Source organism: Corythoichthys intestinalis, chromosome 1 (assembly GCF_030265065.1).
Source record: "Corythoichthys intestinalis isolate RoL2023-P3 chromosome 1, ASM3026506v1, whole genome shotgun sequence".
NCBI lineage: Eukaryota > Metazoa > Chordata > Actinopteri > Syngnathiformes > Syngnathidae > Corythoichthys > Corythoichthys intestinalis.
Window position 1 is genome coordinate 2974238 of NC_080395.1, and position 17588 is coordinate 2991825.

General features: G+C 37.5%; 1 protein-coding gene across 1 annotated transcript in view; it reads right to left on the bottom strand.

Moving 5' to 3' along the window:
- The window catches only part of si:ch211-186j3.6 (neural-cadherin), a 689510-nt gene that overhangs the window by 293468 nt on the left and 378454 nt on the right, over window positions 1-17588 (bottom strand). The window contains exon 16 of the mRNA XM_057844439.1: window positions 13865-14008. Coding sequence (XP_057700422.1) covers window positions 13865-14008 — 144 coding nt within the window. The remainder of the gene's footprint in view (window positions 1-13864; window positions 14009-17588) is intronic.

Below are 17588 nucleotides of genomic sequence, written 5' to 3' on the forward strand. Positions count from 1 at the left end.
GGACCCCATGTTTGGGGGCTGATAAGCAGGAAAAAGAGGAGGGAAGGTGAATCAAAAGGAGACTTGATTACGTGGGTTCAAGCGTACATAATGCCGGCGATATGAGGTGGGGAAAGCAGTAATATGTAAATCACCTGTAAGTGTGGATATGTTGACATCCCATTCTATGCTACCTCATCACTAATCCTGGTACCGACAATGTCTCTGAGTGTTTCAAATTGCACCCAGTCCTGTGTGAACTCCCTTAGATGTGTAAAGGCCAAGTTATGCTTCCGCGTCAGACCTGCGCCGTCAACGAAGACCCGATTTAAGAGGATTTTTTTTTCTTGACTTCGCGTCACGTCAACGCGTGCGACGTGGTGGAAATGGACTATGATTGGTCCACTCAGACTGTTTCCGGTTCAGCGCGAAATCAACGCCATTCTCAAAAATCATTTTTCCACATGCAAAAATGGACCAAGCTGACGAGAGTATCAACGAAGAGCAAGTACGACAACTTCTACAATGTCTCGTCAAGTTATTATGAAGATTGCCAAATGGCAAGCAATCCGTGGGAGGAGAACCACCGAGACAAGTACAGTATGTGTGTGTTCGGAATCGAATGGCCACTCAAAGCGGTGACCGAATCGGTGAAAAACTGCCAGCTTTTTATCACTTTATGTCGTATTTTTGGTCGGTGCCCTTCATCATTTATTGTGTACATATGTTTGCTGTGGGTCTGTGACTTATTTATGTGTCACACTTCAAGTATATGAAGAACAAAGCACAGGTTTGGTGTCAAAAAAGTTGTTTTGATGTTTAACGGACAGTTCACACACGATACATCATCACTGATTGAGAGTGCCTCGGTGCTTTTATGATAACGTTAACATCAAGGCTTCCAACGCAGTTTGGGATATTCCATACATGCCAGAAATCTGCTATGGCTTCCCACTGGCTGTTTGGAGGACACGGCAAACAAATCGGGTGGAGGGGCTTTGCAGACCTCGGACAAAACGCTGGACCAGTTTGAAGCTAGCCGCTACAGCTAACTGGTTTCCACCCGAGGCTAGAACTCTCTATGCGGCATCAAAGGTTGGACAGACTGCCTCGAAGCCGTCTTCTGCGTCACCTGCGCCTCAACATTTGTATAATCAACATTTGTTCAATGTTGATGAGCTGAAGATCCACATTAATGCAGTCCATCTTGCATCGTATATTTTTTCTCCGTTAAACTACACAAGAGGAAGTCAACAAGCATGCCCCAAAACCGTACAAACATAACGCCACACCCCTCTAGTGGTGATGGGGGAAAATATTTAACATTAGCACATTATGCCTTTATTATGTATGATTGCTCCTGTGTGCTAGACTGTAACAACTTCTGTTGTTTTTTACCTTGAGTCCCATAGCTAGGAGGGAATCCCACGGGATAACTTGTTTTGCCCATAGTTAGGAGGGAATCTCACGGGATAACTTGTTTTAGGAGGGAATCTCACGGGATACGTGCCTGAGTTCCATAGCTGGGAAGGAATCCCACGAGATAACTTAAATAAACATTACTTTAACCGCTTGGAGCCCCAATTGGGGGGAATCTCGTAACCTTGCGGGGGGGGGGCTCACGAGTTCGGGCGGTGCATTTTCGTGGGGACGGGGAGTGGACGCCCGCGCCCCCGCGTTGGACGTACCTATAAGAGTCGGGAGGTTCCCCGACCCGCTGGAAGTCTGCCAGTGGATTACGTTTCGGGTCGCCTGGTTTTGTTCCTTTGCCGCTTCACCGGAGTGTGTTGGCTCCCCGCTCACTTTGTCACGGTAAGCGATTTTCATTTCTAAGGGACATTTTGTCTTGTTATAGCGGTAACGCTGGGATTCTGGGATTGACAAACTCAAATCTAGTATCATCGTTGCCATGTTCTTGTTTTTTGATGTGTGTTTGCTTGCTCTTGTGGGATTATAATCAATAAATCTCATTTATTCTGCATTTTCTAATCAATAAACATTGTCTATTGAGCAAAAGTGTGCCTGTTACTGATTCACCTCAAACCCGGAAGTTTCGGAAAACAAGTGGCTTGGCGTCACATTACAGAGCAACGCGTAACCTGACTGGAGAACCATGGAATGTCAAATGGCGCCGTAGTCGCTGCGCCGTCACCGCAACTCGGGAGCATAACTCAGGCTTAATAAACCTGCAGAAAAGGAGAAATGCTGCACGGGGGTTGCACCAGGGTCCCGACATCACCCCGCCAATTGGGGCGGGGGCGAGCATTTCACAAAGGCCAAGGAAGGGCCTGCGGACCATCCACGCCAACATTAACCAGCCCTCAGGGTAAGGATGAGGGCATGCGCCACCAACCACCATGCCCACCCCCAACACTCCCCGCCCGTCTGGACCCCAAACCACTGCCTCAACCCTGCAAACGACACGGCACACCACAGGAGCACCGTGGCCCACTACACCCGGGGAAGGTAAGATTCCACACCCGGAAGGGGTGACACGCTGCTGTCCTTCTGGCATCGAAGTGATGCACAATTATAAATGTGTCAGTCTGTATATTGTCTGTAACTGTCTGTAACTGTGGCCGTGGCGCAGTTGGTAGCTAGAGTTGTCCTTCGACCGAAGGGTCAGTGGTTCGATTCCCGGCTACTACTGCCCACTGTCGAAGTGCCCTCGGGCAAGGCACTGAACCCTGATTTGCCTCCAATGGGTTGACAGCGCCTTGCATGGTAGCAGTCCCATTGGTGTGTGAATGTGTGCGTGAATGGGTAAATGTGTGCGAATGTAAAGCGCTTTGGGCATGGTAACCATGCAGATAAATGCGCTATATAAGTACAGTCCATTTAGCATTTACCATTTAAGATTAGAGTAAAAGCGTTCCTATTTGACAAAGCTTATGGTCACAGGCTAGTTGAAAACAGACTAGACTCACAGTTTAGTCTAAGCTGCACTAGAAGCTATAAGCTATCATGCTGGAGGAAGTACAGCCACTGAGTCCTATCCCCTGTTTTTCACTCTACTTACCACTTGTTCTTACTTTATTTCTCTTTTCTAATTCTAATATCTAGTTGACTAGTCTTTTCATCACTAGTCACCCGGTGTCCCCTTTCCCCCCTCCCCCCTGGGGAGGGGCTACTTTTTCAGCCGCAGCCGCCTGACTATCCTGACCCACTGGCTGGATGGACGTCCTTGTTGCCCCCCCTCCTCCCATCTTATCTGGCTAAATGGACCTCCTCATGTTCCCTTACACCACTGCATCTCTACAAACTGGAACTCCTTCTGCAACTACCCATCATCAGTCCTGGTGCTGCCCAGCCTTCACCGTGTACAGGCGCACTCTGAGCTCCTGAAGCTTATCTTAACCGATAAGCGCTCAGGGCCAGCAAGCTCGACTCCCAGTATGGCTCCAAATAATTTGAAACCTGGAGACTTGGATGAAATAAAATCCTCCATACATAAGTTGGAGGTCTCCTTGACTGGCTTGATTCAAAACTAGAATCAAGAAATCGTCAGAGAGCTCCAGTTAATTCGCGCTGAAAACGAGAAACTCAAGCAGGCGGCCGAGGAGAGAGATGTTCGCATCAAGATGCTGGAAATTTTGGCTGACTATCTCGACCAGTGCCGAAGCGCAAATGAGCTCATCATTACTGGATTACAACTGACGCCTCACAATCGAGCTGCTTGACAGGACGCTAAGTTACTAAACCCAGATTGTTGATTGTGTTAATGTACAGTTTTGATGTATGTTCCATGCCTGAAAGTGCGTCTTTAGTTGTATGGGGGACGGGAAACTGCTAAGCATATGCTTCATCCCGTCCGCCTTTGTCTTCTTCTTTGGTTCCTTCGGGCAAATCATATCACATTTTATAATTGTAAATGATTGTCAATGATACCGATGATGATGACAATAAAATTCCATTCCATCTATTTGCCTGGCACGGCCAGACTGTTCTCCCTGTATTTTTCAAACACTGTGAGAATAGTCTGGGACCCAGCCCATTAACGGCCTCTCGAGCACGGACAAAATTAACCGTCCAATCACTTTCGTTTATTTGCGTGACGTGTTATTAACGAGCAACATCACTCTTCCGCGTTGGAAGTCGTCTCCACAACAACACGGATTGCGAACAGGAGAGCCGAGAATATGTTCCAATCCACAGTAAAATCAGTTTTAAATGACCAAAAACACATCGACACGAGTCATTGACAACAGTCTGTACAATATTGGCATGAGCCGAGACCACAGTGCTGGAATCGGTGTCAGGAGCCAAAAAAAATATTAATGCAACATAACTTTTTATTTAGCTAAAAGAAGTCAATTTGAGTGCTTAAAAGTGCACAGTGTTAAAATCTCAATGAAGTATTCATCAGATACTTCCAGTCGCGTTCCATTCAAAGTCCATGCAAAAGGTCAGAGAGTGTCTTTTGTGTCCAAAAACGAGGCTTGAGGAGCAAGTAGTATAAAAAATAAAATTGATTAACCTTTTTCCACATGGAGCTTCAGTTAAATACTGAACAAAGGACATATACAATATATAGCCCAAGATTTAAAACCAACCATAACAACCAGAGTATTAGTGACACTACACTTATCCTTAGTCTATGCAATGGGTATTTCTTCACCCAACAAAAAATGGATCAACCTTCATAAATTCCTGAAAATGTTGACGACAGAGCACATTTTAATCATTCAGTGGCTAGTCGTCACCCATATTCATGTACCCATCGGAAGTGGGTATAAGTAGAGATGAAGGCATAAATTTGGGTGACGTTCAATCTCATTGTTCAGACAGTCTAAGTGATGTAGGTGACGTCCGGCTTTATGAACGGCTGAGTCGGCTGGTGCTCACGTCCACATTTCTTTTTTCTCTTAGGCTTGGGTTGGATTATGTTATAAATCATGTAAAGACGTGACACTATCATGTAAACAATTGAAAATATTGTAAAAACATGATAATTATCATGTAAAGATGTGATACTAAGATGTAAAAACGTGAACATTATTATATATATTTATTTATATATATATCATGTAAAAATAATAATCATATAAAGACATGATACTATCATGTAAAAACGTTAAAACTCATGTAAAAACTAGAAAATATCATAACAGCGACTTAAAAACGTAATTATGTAAGAAGGTGAAAACTCATGTAAAAACGTGATATTTGTGCAAAAAGAATGATAATTATCATGTAAAGAAATGATAATTATTATGTAAAGACATACTATCATGTCAAAACTTGAAAATATTGTAATAACGTGATAATTATCATGTACAAATGTAAGAGCTATCATGTAAAATTGTGATAATTATCATGTAAATTTGTGATAACGATTATTTAAAAATTTGATTATCATATAAAGACATGATACTTTCATGTAAAAACTCAAAAACATAGTAAAAACTATATTGTAAAAATGTGATGAAAACCCATGTAAAAACAAGAAAATATCGTAAGAATGTGATAATTATAGTGTAAAAACTCGAAAATATTGTAAAAACGTGAAAACTATTTTTTAAAAATGTGATAATTATCATGTAAAAACATGAAAACCCATGTAAAACTAGAAAATATAATGATATAACTATGTAAAAACGTGAAAACTCATGTAAAAATGTGATTATTATGCAAAAATGTGATAATTATCATGTAAACATTTGATAATTATCATTTAAAATATGAAAATAGTGTAAAAACGTGAAAACTTTTATGTAAACGTGATAATTATCATGTAAAACTTTGATAAATATCATGTAAATCCATGAAAATATCATGTAAACATTTGATAATCATCATATAAAGACATCATGTAAAAACGTGATAATTATCATGTAAAAATGTGAGAACCATCATGTAAAAGTGATAATTAACATCTAAAGACATGATACTATCATGTAAAAACTTGAAAATATATTAAAAACGTGAAAACTATTTTGTAAATATGTTATAGTTATCATGTGAAAACTAGAAAATATCACCAAAAAATTATTCTACAAATGTGAAAATATTATAAAAACATGAGAACTATCATGTAAAAATTTGATAATGATCATCTAAAGACATGATACTTTTATGTAAAAACTTGAAAATATTGTAAAAACATGCGAATCCATGTAAAAACTAGAAAATATTGTTAAATTGTGAGAATTATGTGAAGACGTGAAAATATTCTAAAAAAGGTGAAAACTGTCATATAAAAATGTAATAATTATGCAAAAATGTGATGATTATCATGTAAATCCATGAAAACTATTATGTAAAAATTCGAATAATTATCATTTAAAGACATGATGCTATCATGTAAAAATATGAAAACCCATCCAAAAGTAGAAAATATAAAAATGTGAAAATTATCATGTAAAGACATACTATCATCTAAAATTGTGAAAACATTGTAAAAACGTGAAAACTTTCATGTAAAAATGTGATAAGTATCATAAAAACGTGATAATATGTTAAAACTTGCAATGAGTGTAAAAACTTTAACACTATTTTGTAAAAATGTGAAAAGCATGTAAAAAAACGTGAAAACAATTATTATTTAATACGGTGAAAAGTAACATGTAAAAATGTGATAACTATCATGTAACAATGTGAGACTTATGTAAAAAAATGATAATAATCATGTTAAGATATGATACTTTCATGTAAAAACGTGAAAATTAGAACATATCGTACAAACTATGTAAAAACAATTATGGAAAAAGGTGATAATTATCATGTAGAGATGTGATACTATCATGTAGAATTGTGATAATTATCATGTAAATCCATGAAAACTATCATGTAAACATTTGATAATTATCATTTACAGACATGATACGATCATGTAAAAATTAGAAAATATCGTAAAAATGTGATAATTATCATGTTAAGATGTGATACTATCATCTAAAATTGTGAAAACATTGTAAAAACGTGAAAACTAACATGTAAAAATGTGATAACTATCGTGTAACAACGTGAGATTTATGTAAAATAATAATAATCGTCATGTTAAGACATGATACTTTCATGTAAAAACGTGAAAACTCATGTAAATATTAGAACATATCGTACAAACTATGTAAAAACATAATTATCATGTAAAAAGATGATAATTATCATGTAGGGATGTGATACTATCATGTAAAAACGTGAGAACTATCATGTAAAAATGTGAAAATTAAAAAAATTCATAAAAGAATGTAAAATATGTTATTTATCATGTAAAAATGGCTGTGTTCGCCCCCTACCGCCCCCCTACGTTCCGCCCCTGGACAGAAAAAAAATTGACCTTTTCCGAGCACCGCAAAGGTTCTGTCCTAAATGGGGAATCAAACGGAGTCCTCCTTCTGGAAAACGAGTCACCTTGACGTTAATTGTCATGATTAGCATCATTACTGTAATGGAGACGTCGACCCTAAGTGGCTAGTTTGGCACCTGCCACGAGCAAATGCCTTTCCCGACGCAACACGCCAATGTTAATGATGATAACAATCTACCGAGAATGTCAAGACCGATGTGATTTTTGGCATATTAAGCGCCCGTTAAGATGCAAACGCGACAACTTTCCTCTCTGAATTTACAGAAATTGAACATCTGCATCGGACTAAAAAGGCTAGCCCCCGCTCGGGACGTCATTATCAGTAAAATCAATAAAATTTCACCGAGTAGGTCAGAGCCCGCCAGCTCCTTCCTACTGCTGCCAGTGATTCTTTCTTCTTTGATGTTGTTTGTTGCTTGGCAAAAAGCTGGAATAAATTCTCTCGGTAAACAAGTGGAGTCTCGTTAAATGCCAGAGCCAGTCAATACCCGCACTCAAAAAAGGTCTCGTTATAGCCTCGGCGCCGGCCCGAGTCAGTCCAAAACACCTGCGGACAAACTAAATCTACTTTACAACGCTCGACAAGCTGTAGAAAGTACTGTACAACTTGCATGAATACATTATTTTAAAAAACTGGATAGGTTTTTAGCCTCGCAGGCTCCCCGAATTGCAAAGTTGAGGTTAGGAACATTGTAAGTGGTTAGGATTAGGAAAAGGCGAGTACCGATACAAAATGTTTTTCTTCCCCTACCTACTTTTTTAAAACAATTTGTAAAAAGCCCCAAAATCAGCAGGAAGTGACCCAATTGCAAATTCAAAATTTGCAATTTTTTGTCGACGTCCGTTACGTTGTCGTACATAAAGTTCTGCACTTGCTGAATACAACTGCGCATGCAAAAACCGTGAGGAATTATGGGAAAATGTCATGTTTTTAGCATTTAGCCTTAGCCACTAACTAGTCGTTGAAAATTTGCCAATATGTGAAAAAGGGTTAGCAATGCGTTAACACAAGGTGTTGATACGTTAAAACGAGGTTAGCAATAGGTTGAATCGAGTTGTCAAGATGTTAAAACGAGCTGCCAATACGTTAAAAACCAGAAAGCCCTGGCAGCTCCAGCAGGGCAGAGAACAAAAAGTGGTATTTGGTATGTAGCAAAATGGATTTTTATGTGGCATTTTTTGGGTATTTGGTTAATTGGATTTTGGTATGTGGCATTTTTTGGTATGTGTCAAAAGTCAATTCAATTTTTTTTTGTATAGCCCTATATCACAACAAGGTTGTCTCAGGATTTTGGCACGTGGCATTGGTTTTTGGTATGTGGCAAAATGGATTTTGGGATGTGTCATTTTTTGGGGGGAAAATGGCTAAATGGATTTTGGGATGTGGCATTTTTTGGTGTGTGGCAAAATGGATTTTGGTTGGTGAATTTTTTTTTTTTGGTATTTGGCTTTTTTATGGTATGTGGCATTTTTTTTGGTAAGTTGCACTATGCATTTTGGTATGTGTTTTGTTTGGTATGTGGTAAAATGGATTTTGGTATGTGCCAAAATGGATTTTGGTATGTGGCATTTTTTGGTATGTAGCAAAATGGATTTTGGTATGTGGCTTTTTTTTGGTATGTGGCAAAATGGATTTTGGTATGTGGCTTTTTTTTGGTATGTGGCAAAATGGATTTTGGTATGTAGCATTTTTTGAGGGTTAAGTGCAAAATGGATTTTGGTATGTGGTATCTTTTAGTATGTTGCAAAATGGATTTTGTTATGTTGCATTTTTTTGGTATGTTGCAAAATGGATTTTGGTATGTGGCATTTTTTTTGGGGTATGTGGCAAAATGACGTGTTGGTATGGGGCATTTTTTTTGGTATGTGGCAAAAGATTTTGGTATGTGGCTTTTTTTGGAACGTGGCAAAATGACTTTTGATATGGGGTGATTTTTTTGTATGTGGCAAAATGGATTTTAGTATGGGGCATTTTTTATGGTATGTGGCATTTTCTTGGGGGGTAGCAAAACGGATTTTGGTATGTGGCATTTTTTTGGGATGTGGCAAAATGGATTTTGTTATGTGGCATTTTTTGGGGGGATGTAGCAAAATAGATTTTGGTATGTGGCATTTTTTTGGGATTTGGCAAAATGGATTTTGTATGTGGCATTTTTGGGGGGATGTGGCAAAATGGATTTTGGTTATATAACATTTTTTTGGTGTGTGGCAAAATGAATTTTGGCATGTGACATTTTCTTTTGGTATGTGGCATTGTTTTGGTATGTGGCAAAATGGCTTTAGGAATGTGGCATGTTTTTTGGGATGTGGCAAAACGCATTTTGGTTTGTGGCGTTTTTGGGGTGTGCAGCATTTTTTTTGTGGGTATGTTGAAAATGTTTTGTTTTGATTTTTTAATACCTGACATTTTTGTCGGTATGTGGCAAAAATGGATTTTGGTATGTTGCATTTTTTGGTATGTAGCAAAATGGATTTTGGTATGTTGCATTGTTTTGGTATGTTGCAAATGGATTTTGGTATGTGGCATTTTTTTGGGGTCTGTGGCAAAATGACGTGTTGGTATGGGGCATTTTTTGGTATATGGCAAAAGATTTTGGTATGTGGCATTTTTTTGGAATGTGGCAAAAAGAATTTTGGTATGTGGCATTTTTTTTGGGATGTGGCAAAATGGATTTTGGTATGTGGCATTTTGGGGGGGGATGTGGAAAAATGGATTTTGGTATGTGGCACTTTTTTTGGGATTTGGCAAAATGGATTTTGGTATGTGGCATTTTTGGGGAGATGTGGCAAAATGGATTTTGGTTATATAACATTTTTTTGGTGTGTGGCAAAATGGATTTTGGCATGTGATATTTTCTTTTGGTATGTGGCATTGTTTTGGTATGTGGAAAAATGGCTTTAGGTATGTGGCATGTTTTCTGGGATGTGGCAAAATGCATTTTGGTATGTGGCATTTTTGGGGTATGCAGCATTTTTGGGGGGGTATGTTGTAAATTTTTTGTTTTGATTTTTTAGTACCTGACATTTTTTGCGGTAAGTGGCAAAAATGGATTTTGGTATATGTTTTTTTTTTTTTTTTTTTGGTATGTGGCAAAATGCATTTTTGTATGTGGCATTTTTTTGGTATGTAGCAAAATGGATTTTGGTAGGTGGCATTTTCTGGCATGTGGCTAAAAGACTTTTGGTACATGGCTTTTTTTGGATACAGCATTTTTTTTTTTTTGTAGATGGCGTATTTGCAGGTCATGCACATCCATGCCATTGACGGCTATGCACGTCCAAATTTCCCATTTATTTTGAATAGCAGAAAAACGTCTTGTTTTGATTTTTTACCATAAACTTACCAATACATTGCAATGACAGCACCCAAGTAAGGCCATGCTATTGACGGCTATGCACGTCCAAATTTTCCATTCATTTTTCCATATCCAAAAAACATGTAGTTGCAATTTTGACCATACATTTACCACTACAGCGCACTGACATTCAACTGGCACCCCAGTAAGGCCATGTGATTGACGGCTATGCACGTCCAAATTTCCGATTTCAAATGGCAGAAAAATGTGTGGTTGTGATTTTTCTTCCGTATCATCTCTAGATGATCAAGACTTCAACATTTCATTACAGTCTTAACATTTGAACTCGCTCTTCTACATAAAAGCAGAGATGGAGTTAGCCGGTTTTAGTGCTCATCGTGTTTTGCCCACATACTTTAATAGCGTGCGCGCCGGGGAAAATGTCAGAATCGGACTTACGAGGTTGTCAGTGGACAGGGACCAGACGCTAACGGCGCAAATTAACATTTGGCCAAAAAAAAAAAAAAAAAGTGCTGAGAGCACACGAGCCCGCTCCAGTTGTAAGAGGGAAAAAAAAGGCGACATTATTATACACTCCATCTTTTTCATCATTCCAAAGATGTGGCATAGTTCAACCTCAAAGCAATCATGTCATCCGGCGAATTTAAATCTTGACCACTTAACGAGGACACTTAATTAGCGTTTGATTCTCGGCAGGTGGATTGAAAAGGTCAGCAGCTTGTCGGCTTTCTCGTGTGGCGGTATTGAACCGATTTGCTCGGACAATTTCATCTTCGGCGTTGGCTCGGGGTAAAAGTACTCATCCCGAATGTGTATATGCACTGTAATCAATGTACACCATGAAGGAGATAGTACTTTTTCTCGTAGGCACCGTCTAACTGTACGCATTATTCTTACACACTTAATATAATCAATCAGGGAACAGTATCATTTCTCATAATTACTGTCTGTTTGTATTACTCTAACATACCCAATATAAAATGAATAGCACTTATACCATAGTTCAAGGAAAACACGTAGAACATAGGGCATAAGAGATATATGACGCCTTTTTATCACGGAAGCCCAACGTGTGCGTCATGCAACTAACTGAGCAAGATTGACACTGACAAGCCCACGTCTTAAAACACAAACTCTCGCAATCAGTTCTCTCGGACAGTCCAGAACAAATGGCGGGACGCCCTGTCCCAACACAAGGAACACCGGAGAACGCCCACTATCCAACTGATAACACGACTGATAAGACTACAAGAGGCCCTTTGACCGTGAGGTGGCAAAATCCACAACCCTCGTTGCCCTGACAACAGTAACTCCCGAATCCTCCTGTCCAATCCACACACAAACAATAATCGTGTATGGCATGCAAAAATGCCACATGCCCTCCCAAGAAACTGCCATATGCCCAAAGCCATTTTGCCATCGGCCAAAAAAATCCCATATGCCATTTGGCCATATACAAAAAAAAACAAAAAAAACTGCCATATGCCAAAAGCCATTTTGCCGTATGCCCAAAAAATGCCCAATGCCATATGCCAAAAGAAATTTTGCCATATACCCCAAAAAATGCCATCCCAAAAGCCAGTTGTCCATATGCCTAAAAATCCATGTGCCAAAATCCATTTACTTTTATGCCCTAAGCCATTTTGCCATACCCAAAAAATGCCAAATGCCATTTTGCCATGGAAAAATAAACTGCCATATGCCAAAAGACATTTTTCCATACGCCAATAAATGCCAAAAGCCATTTTGCCATATACAAAAAAATCCCATGTGCCATAAAAACAACTGCCATAAAAAGCAAACTGCCATATACCAAAAGTCATTTTGCCATACGCCCCAAAAATGCCCAATGCCATATGCCAAAAGAAATTTTGCCATATACCCCCCCAAAAAATGCCATCTCAAAAGCCAGTTGTCCATATGCCTAAAAACGCCATATACCAAAATCCATTTACTTTTATGCCATAAGCCATTTTGCCACACACAAAAAATGCTACATGCCAAATGCCATGGAAAAATAAAATGCCATGTGTCAAAAGACATTTTTCCATATGCCGATAAAAGCCATATGCCGAAAGCCATTTTGCCATATACAAAAAAACAGCCATATGCCAAAAGCCATTTTGCCAAATGCCTAAAAAATGCCAAATGCCAAAAGCCATTTCCCCATATGCCAATAAATGCCATATGCCAAAAGCCATTTTGCCATATGCTAAAAAAAAGCCATATTCCAAAAGCTGTTCTTCCATATGCCCAAAGAAAACCCATATGCCAAAAGCCATTTTGCCATGTATAAATAAACTGCCATATGCGAAAAGACATTTTTCCATATGCCAATAAATGCCATATGCCATAAGTCATTTTGCCATATATAATCAGTTCTCTCGGACAGTCCAGAACAAATGGCGGGACGCCCTGTCCCAACACAAGGAACACCGGAGAACGCCTGATATCCAACTGATAACACGACTGACAAGACGCCCTTTGACAATGAGGTGGGAAAATCCACCTCAGGTTGCCCTGACAACAGTAACTCCCGAATCCTCCTGTCCAATCCACAAACAGACAATAATCCTAAACAACGCCCAAACACACCCTTCTTCCAGCAACGGCCCGCCCCATGAGAGCCTTCAAAAAGACTGAATGTTAAACTCATCGTAGTCATTTTTTCTCAGGAACCTTTTGTTGACTTGTGATATGGTGACCCTGAATTCTCGCCTGGGTCCCTCTGTGCTGTTTGATTGCTGTCAACTCAGAATAAATTGTCAACTTGTGCTTCGAAGCCTTTTCCAAGCTTCTAAATGGAGTCAGTACAAAAGGTTAAGACTAAGGTGAACGCGCGGAGTTTGGCCTTTCGGCCGGGTTGTTGGTTCTGCGCCAGCGCGAGCCCAGCGGTTCGGCTGGCATGATTCAGGCAATCTGGCTGAAAGTTCAGATTCCTTCATTTATAAGCCTACCTCATCTTTAATATCAAATTTAGTACTAGAAAACCAGTTTGGGGTCACTTCCAGATGATATCAGGGGGCATTTTAGGATAACTTCCTGTTTATTTGGGGGCATTTCAGGGTAACTAGTGTTAGGGTTTAGCCGTCAATGGCGTCGACATTGGCGTCAATGAAATTGACATAAGTGGTTGTCATGTAGGTTTTTAGTCCAAAATGGTGAAATACTGTCATAAAAAGGAATATTTTGGAAGACGTCAATTTTTGGCAAAAGTCGATAAGTAGGTAGACGTAAAGTAGAGGGTTGCGGGCCTCACCTTCATCTCCGTCGTTTGCGCTGACGGTGACAACAGCGAATCCCACGTCGGCGTCCTCGTCCGCGTCCACCTCGTACGTGGTCTGAGCGAAGGCCGGCTTGTTGTCATTGACGTCGCTGATGAACACGCGAACGTACGCCGTGTCTGACGGGCACAAAGAAACACCAATAAGAAAATTTTGAGTTAATTCTTTCAATTTCAGTTCATTTTTTGTATTAAAATATATCATAGGGAAAAAAATCCCTCCCTCTTATAAGATATAAAATTTTAGTAAACGTTTATCCAGGTTAAGAAAAAAAATAATAAAAAATGCCATTCTTTTTTTCAAAATAGATATGAAAAAAAGTATAAAACAACATTTTTTTTACAATAACAAATTTGAAATTAAAAAAAATAAATAAATAATGAACAAATAATGAACAAATACATAATAGTAAATAAATAAGTAAAAATTATATATATATGATATCTTTTTATATATGTTTTAATAACTTAAAACTTAAACTTAAAAATATATATAAAAATAATATAAAAAATTTGAAAAATTGAAAATAAAAATAAAAACAAACTTAAATATATACAATAAAACTTTCAAATTAAAATGAAAAAAAAACTTAAAACTTAGAAAAATAAAAAATTATAAATTTGTAAATTTAAAATAGCAACTTCAAATTAAATTTTAATTATGTTAACAACAAAATATTATTAAAATCTCAACAAAAACTTAAAATTTAGAAATATAAAATAGAAATACATATTTTTTTAATTAATTAAAATTAAACAAACTTAAAACGTAATAAATATAAGTTAAAAATTTAAATTATATTTTTAAACAAAAATTAAAAAATTTTTTAAAAACTTAAAAAATTACAAATTAAAATTTGAATAAATCCTTATTTTTAACAATTTACTTTTATTCTTTAAAAAAAAAAAAGAAATAAAGAAAAAGAAAAAACCCTCCATAAATCACAACAGACTATCATGCTTTATTCATGAAGAGCCGTAAAAATGTTCAAAAATAAAACTATTTGCTGCATGAAGGATGTCTTTTTATAAATATAAAACTTTAAAACTTCATGTGGTTCTTCTTCTTTGCAGTGAATCAAATTCTCTTCTAAAAATGATTGGGTGTAAAAACCTGAAGGAAAATTTGCAAATGAAATTTGATAATGAAAAAAATACACAGTATATATACAAATATACATACAGTAAACATACATAAATATACAGTATATATTTAATGCTTGAAATAATGATTTGACTCTCCTACCATTACAAGTGTTTCTTCAAAACACAACAATGTCAGCCTGTTTTTTTTTTTTTTTTAAATAATTTTTAAAGAGCTTTTCCCTGATAAAATACAACACATCCCACATTTTCACGACCTGACATTGACCTATCTAATGAACACGTTCTCGCTATCTGGGAGAACCAAACAATAACAACAACAACAAACGCTTCATCAGGACATAAAGAAAGATGCTATAATAAGCGCGTTGTTGTGCCTATTCTGTCACCTCGCGCATCTGTCGCTTTGCAGCCAGAACACAAAATGTGTTCACCCGCACTGACGCTCACCAAAAATAACTCCCATCCATCACCCGCCACTTGTCTAGGAAAACGCGGCGTCTCTCCGAACAGTAGTTTAAATACTTCAAATAATATTTCTTCAAATTGAATTGAACAACCTGAACCGGAAGAAACCCCTAAATCAAAAGCGGATTTTAAGGGGGGGGGCAGGCCCCCTGGTGGCCGAAAAGTGTCAGTGCATGTCATTGACTTTCCTATACATATATAAGTATTAAAGCAATAAAACTGCAACAAAAATGAATGAAATGAACAAAAAAAACATTTTTTTTAATGGGTTGAAATTATTTTCCGAAAACCTTGGACAGTCATTTGCTTTACATATATATATTTTTCTGTAAATAATTGTTGGAATGGAAAGATAAGACACAAGACTGATATATACATTCAACATACGGTACATAAGTACTGTATTTGTTGATTATAACTATAAATCAACAAGATGGCATTAACATTATGAACATTCTGTTAAAGCAATCCATGGATAGAAAGACTTGTACTTCTTAAAAGATAAATGTTGGTACAAGTTATAGAAATTTTATATTAAAACCCCTCAATGTTTTCGTTTTGATAAAATTTGTATAATTTCCAATCAAAAAATAAACTAGTAGCTCGCCATTATTGATGTCAATAATTACATTACATTATGGTGCTTAAACTCATAAAATCAGTCGCACCAAAGCGCCAGCAGGGGGGACAAAAAACACAAGTAACAAGTGGACATGACACATTTCTGTCATTTTAATCTGTTTGAGCGGGGCATGTGCGTTAATTGAGTCAAATATTTTAACGTGATTAATCAAAAAAATTAATTATCACCGTTAACGTTTTGAAAGCCCTAATACATATATATATATATATATATATATATATATATATATATATGTGTGTGTGTGTGTATGAGGGGAAAATGTTTTTAAATGTTTTTTTTCTTTGAAAATATTATTTTGATTAAATGATTTAGACACAAATGTCCTAATCATAATATGGCCCAAACACAAAAAGGATTGCTTCAATCATAGAAAACTTTTTCAACGAAAAATTAAATTCATAAGTTCAAATGTAAAATTTTCAATCTCAAATAATTTTTCGCAATCAAAAACTTTTTTTCTATGATTGAACTTTTGATTGAAGTGATTTTTATTTTTGAAAATCCATATTTTTTTGAATCAACTTATTTTTTGATTGGATAATAGAATAAAAATGTCCTAACCAAAATGTGACCCAGACACAAATCAGCATTACTTCAATCAAAAAGTTGCTTCAATCAAAAAAAAAAAAAAAAAAAAATTAAAATTAATCAAATAAAAATAGATTTCGCATGCATTTTTTTTTTCAAATTTTTTTTTGCATTCAAACACATTTCTTTTATTGAATAATAAAGACACACATCTACTGTACCTCCATATAGCTTCGCCCAGGGGATACAACTTTTGACTGGGGTAACTACATTGGCACGACGTCGGCGGGCCTACCAAATTTAATGGATGACGATCTTGGCGAAAAGTATTGCCTAAGCAGCCTGATTTAGAATTCCCCTAATGTATGATGGGATACAAAAAACGCTCATTGTCAACTTATTAATATAAATATCCTTTTAAGTTAATTTTATTGCTGACACTGCGTTTTGGGGTCATCAACATGTTGTGCCCCTCCTACCCTAAAAGTCAAACTCCGCCTATGCCCTAAATGCTTAAAAAACAACAGGAAATGATACTGATATGCCCCGAAATCAACAGGAAGTGACCCAATACCCTCATAATCTTAAAAGACATAATTCAGGTTAGCTTCATGAGAATCACCCGTATGGATTTTGTACGGATGTACAAATTCGAGGCAAAAACATGGAACCTTAGGGCAGGGGCGGAGTCCAAAGTGCCCCGTGGGGGGCTGCCTTTGATAGCGCTACAGGCATCCAAGTCATCTTCAGCCGGCGAGATGGAAATCAATTATTAATGGCACGGCGAGGAGAGATGCAGCGCAGCTGGCTATGTAATTCTCAGCTCAACAGCATCAACGTGACAAGATGCTGTTGCGGGGCGGGAAGAGGAGGGACGAGCAAAAAGTAGCACCAAGTGGCACCCGGCCCCCTTAACGATGTTCGCACTCCAAACATTCACACCACAAAGTGTAAACC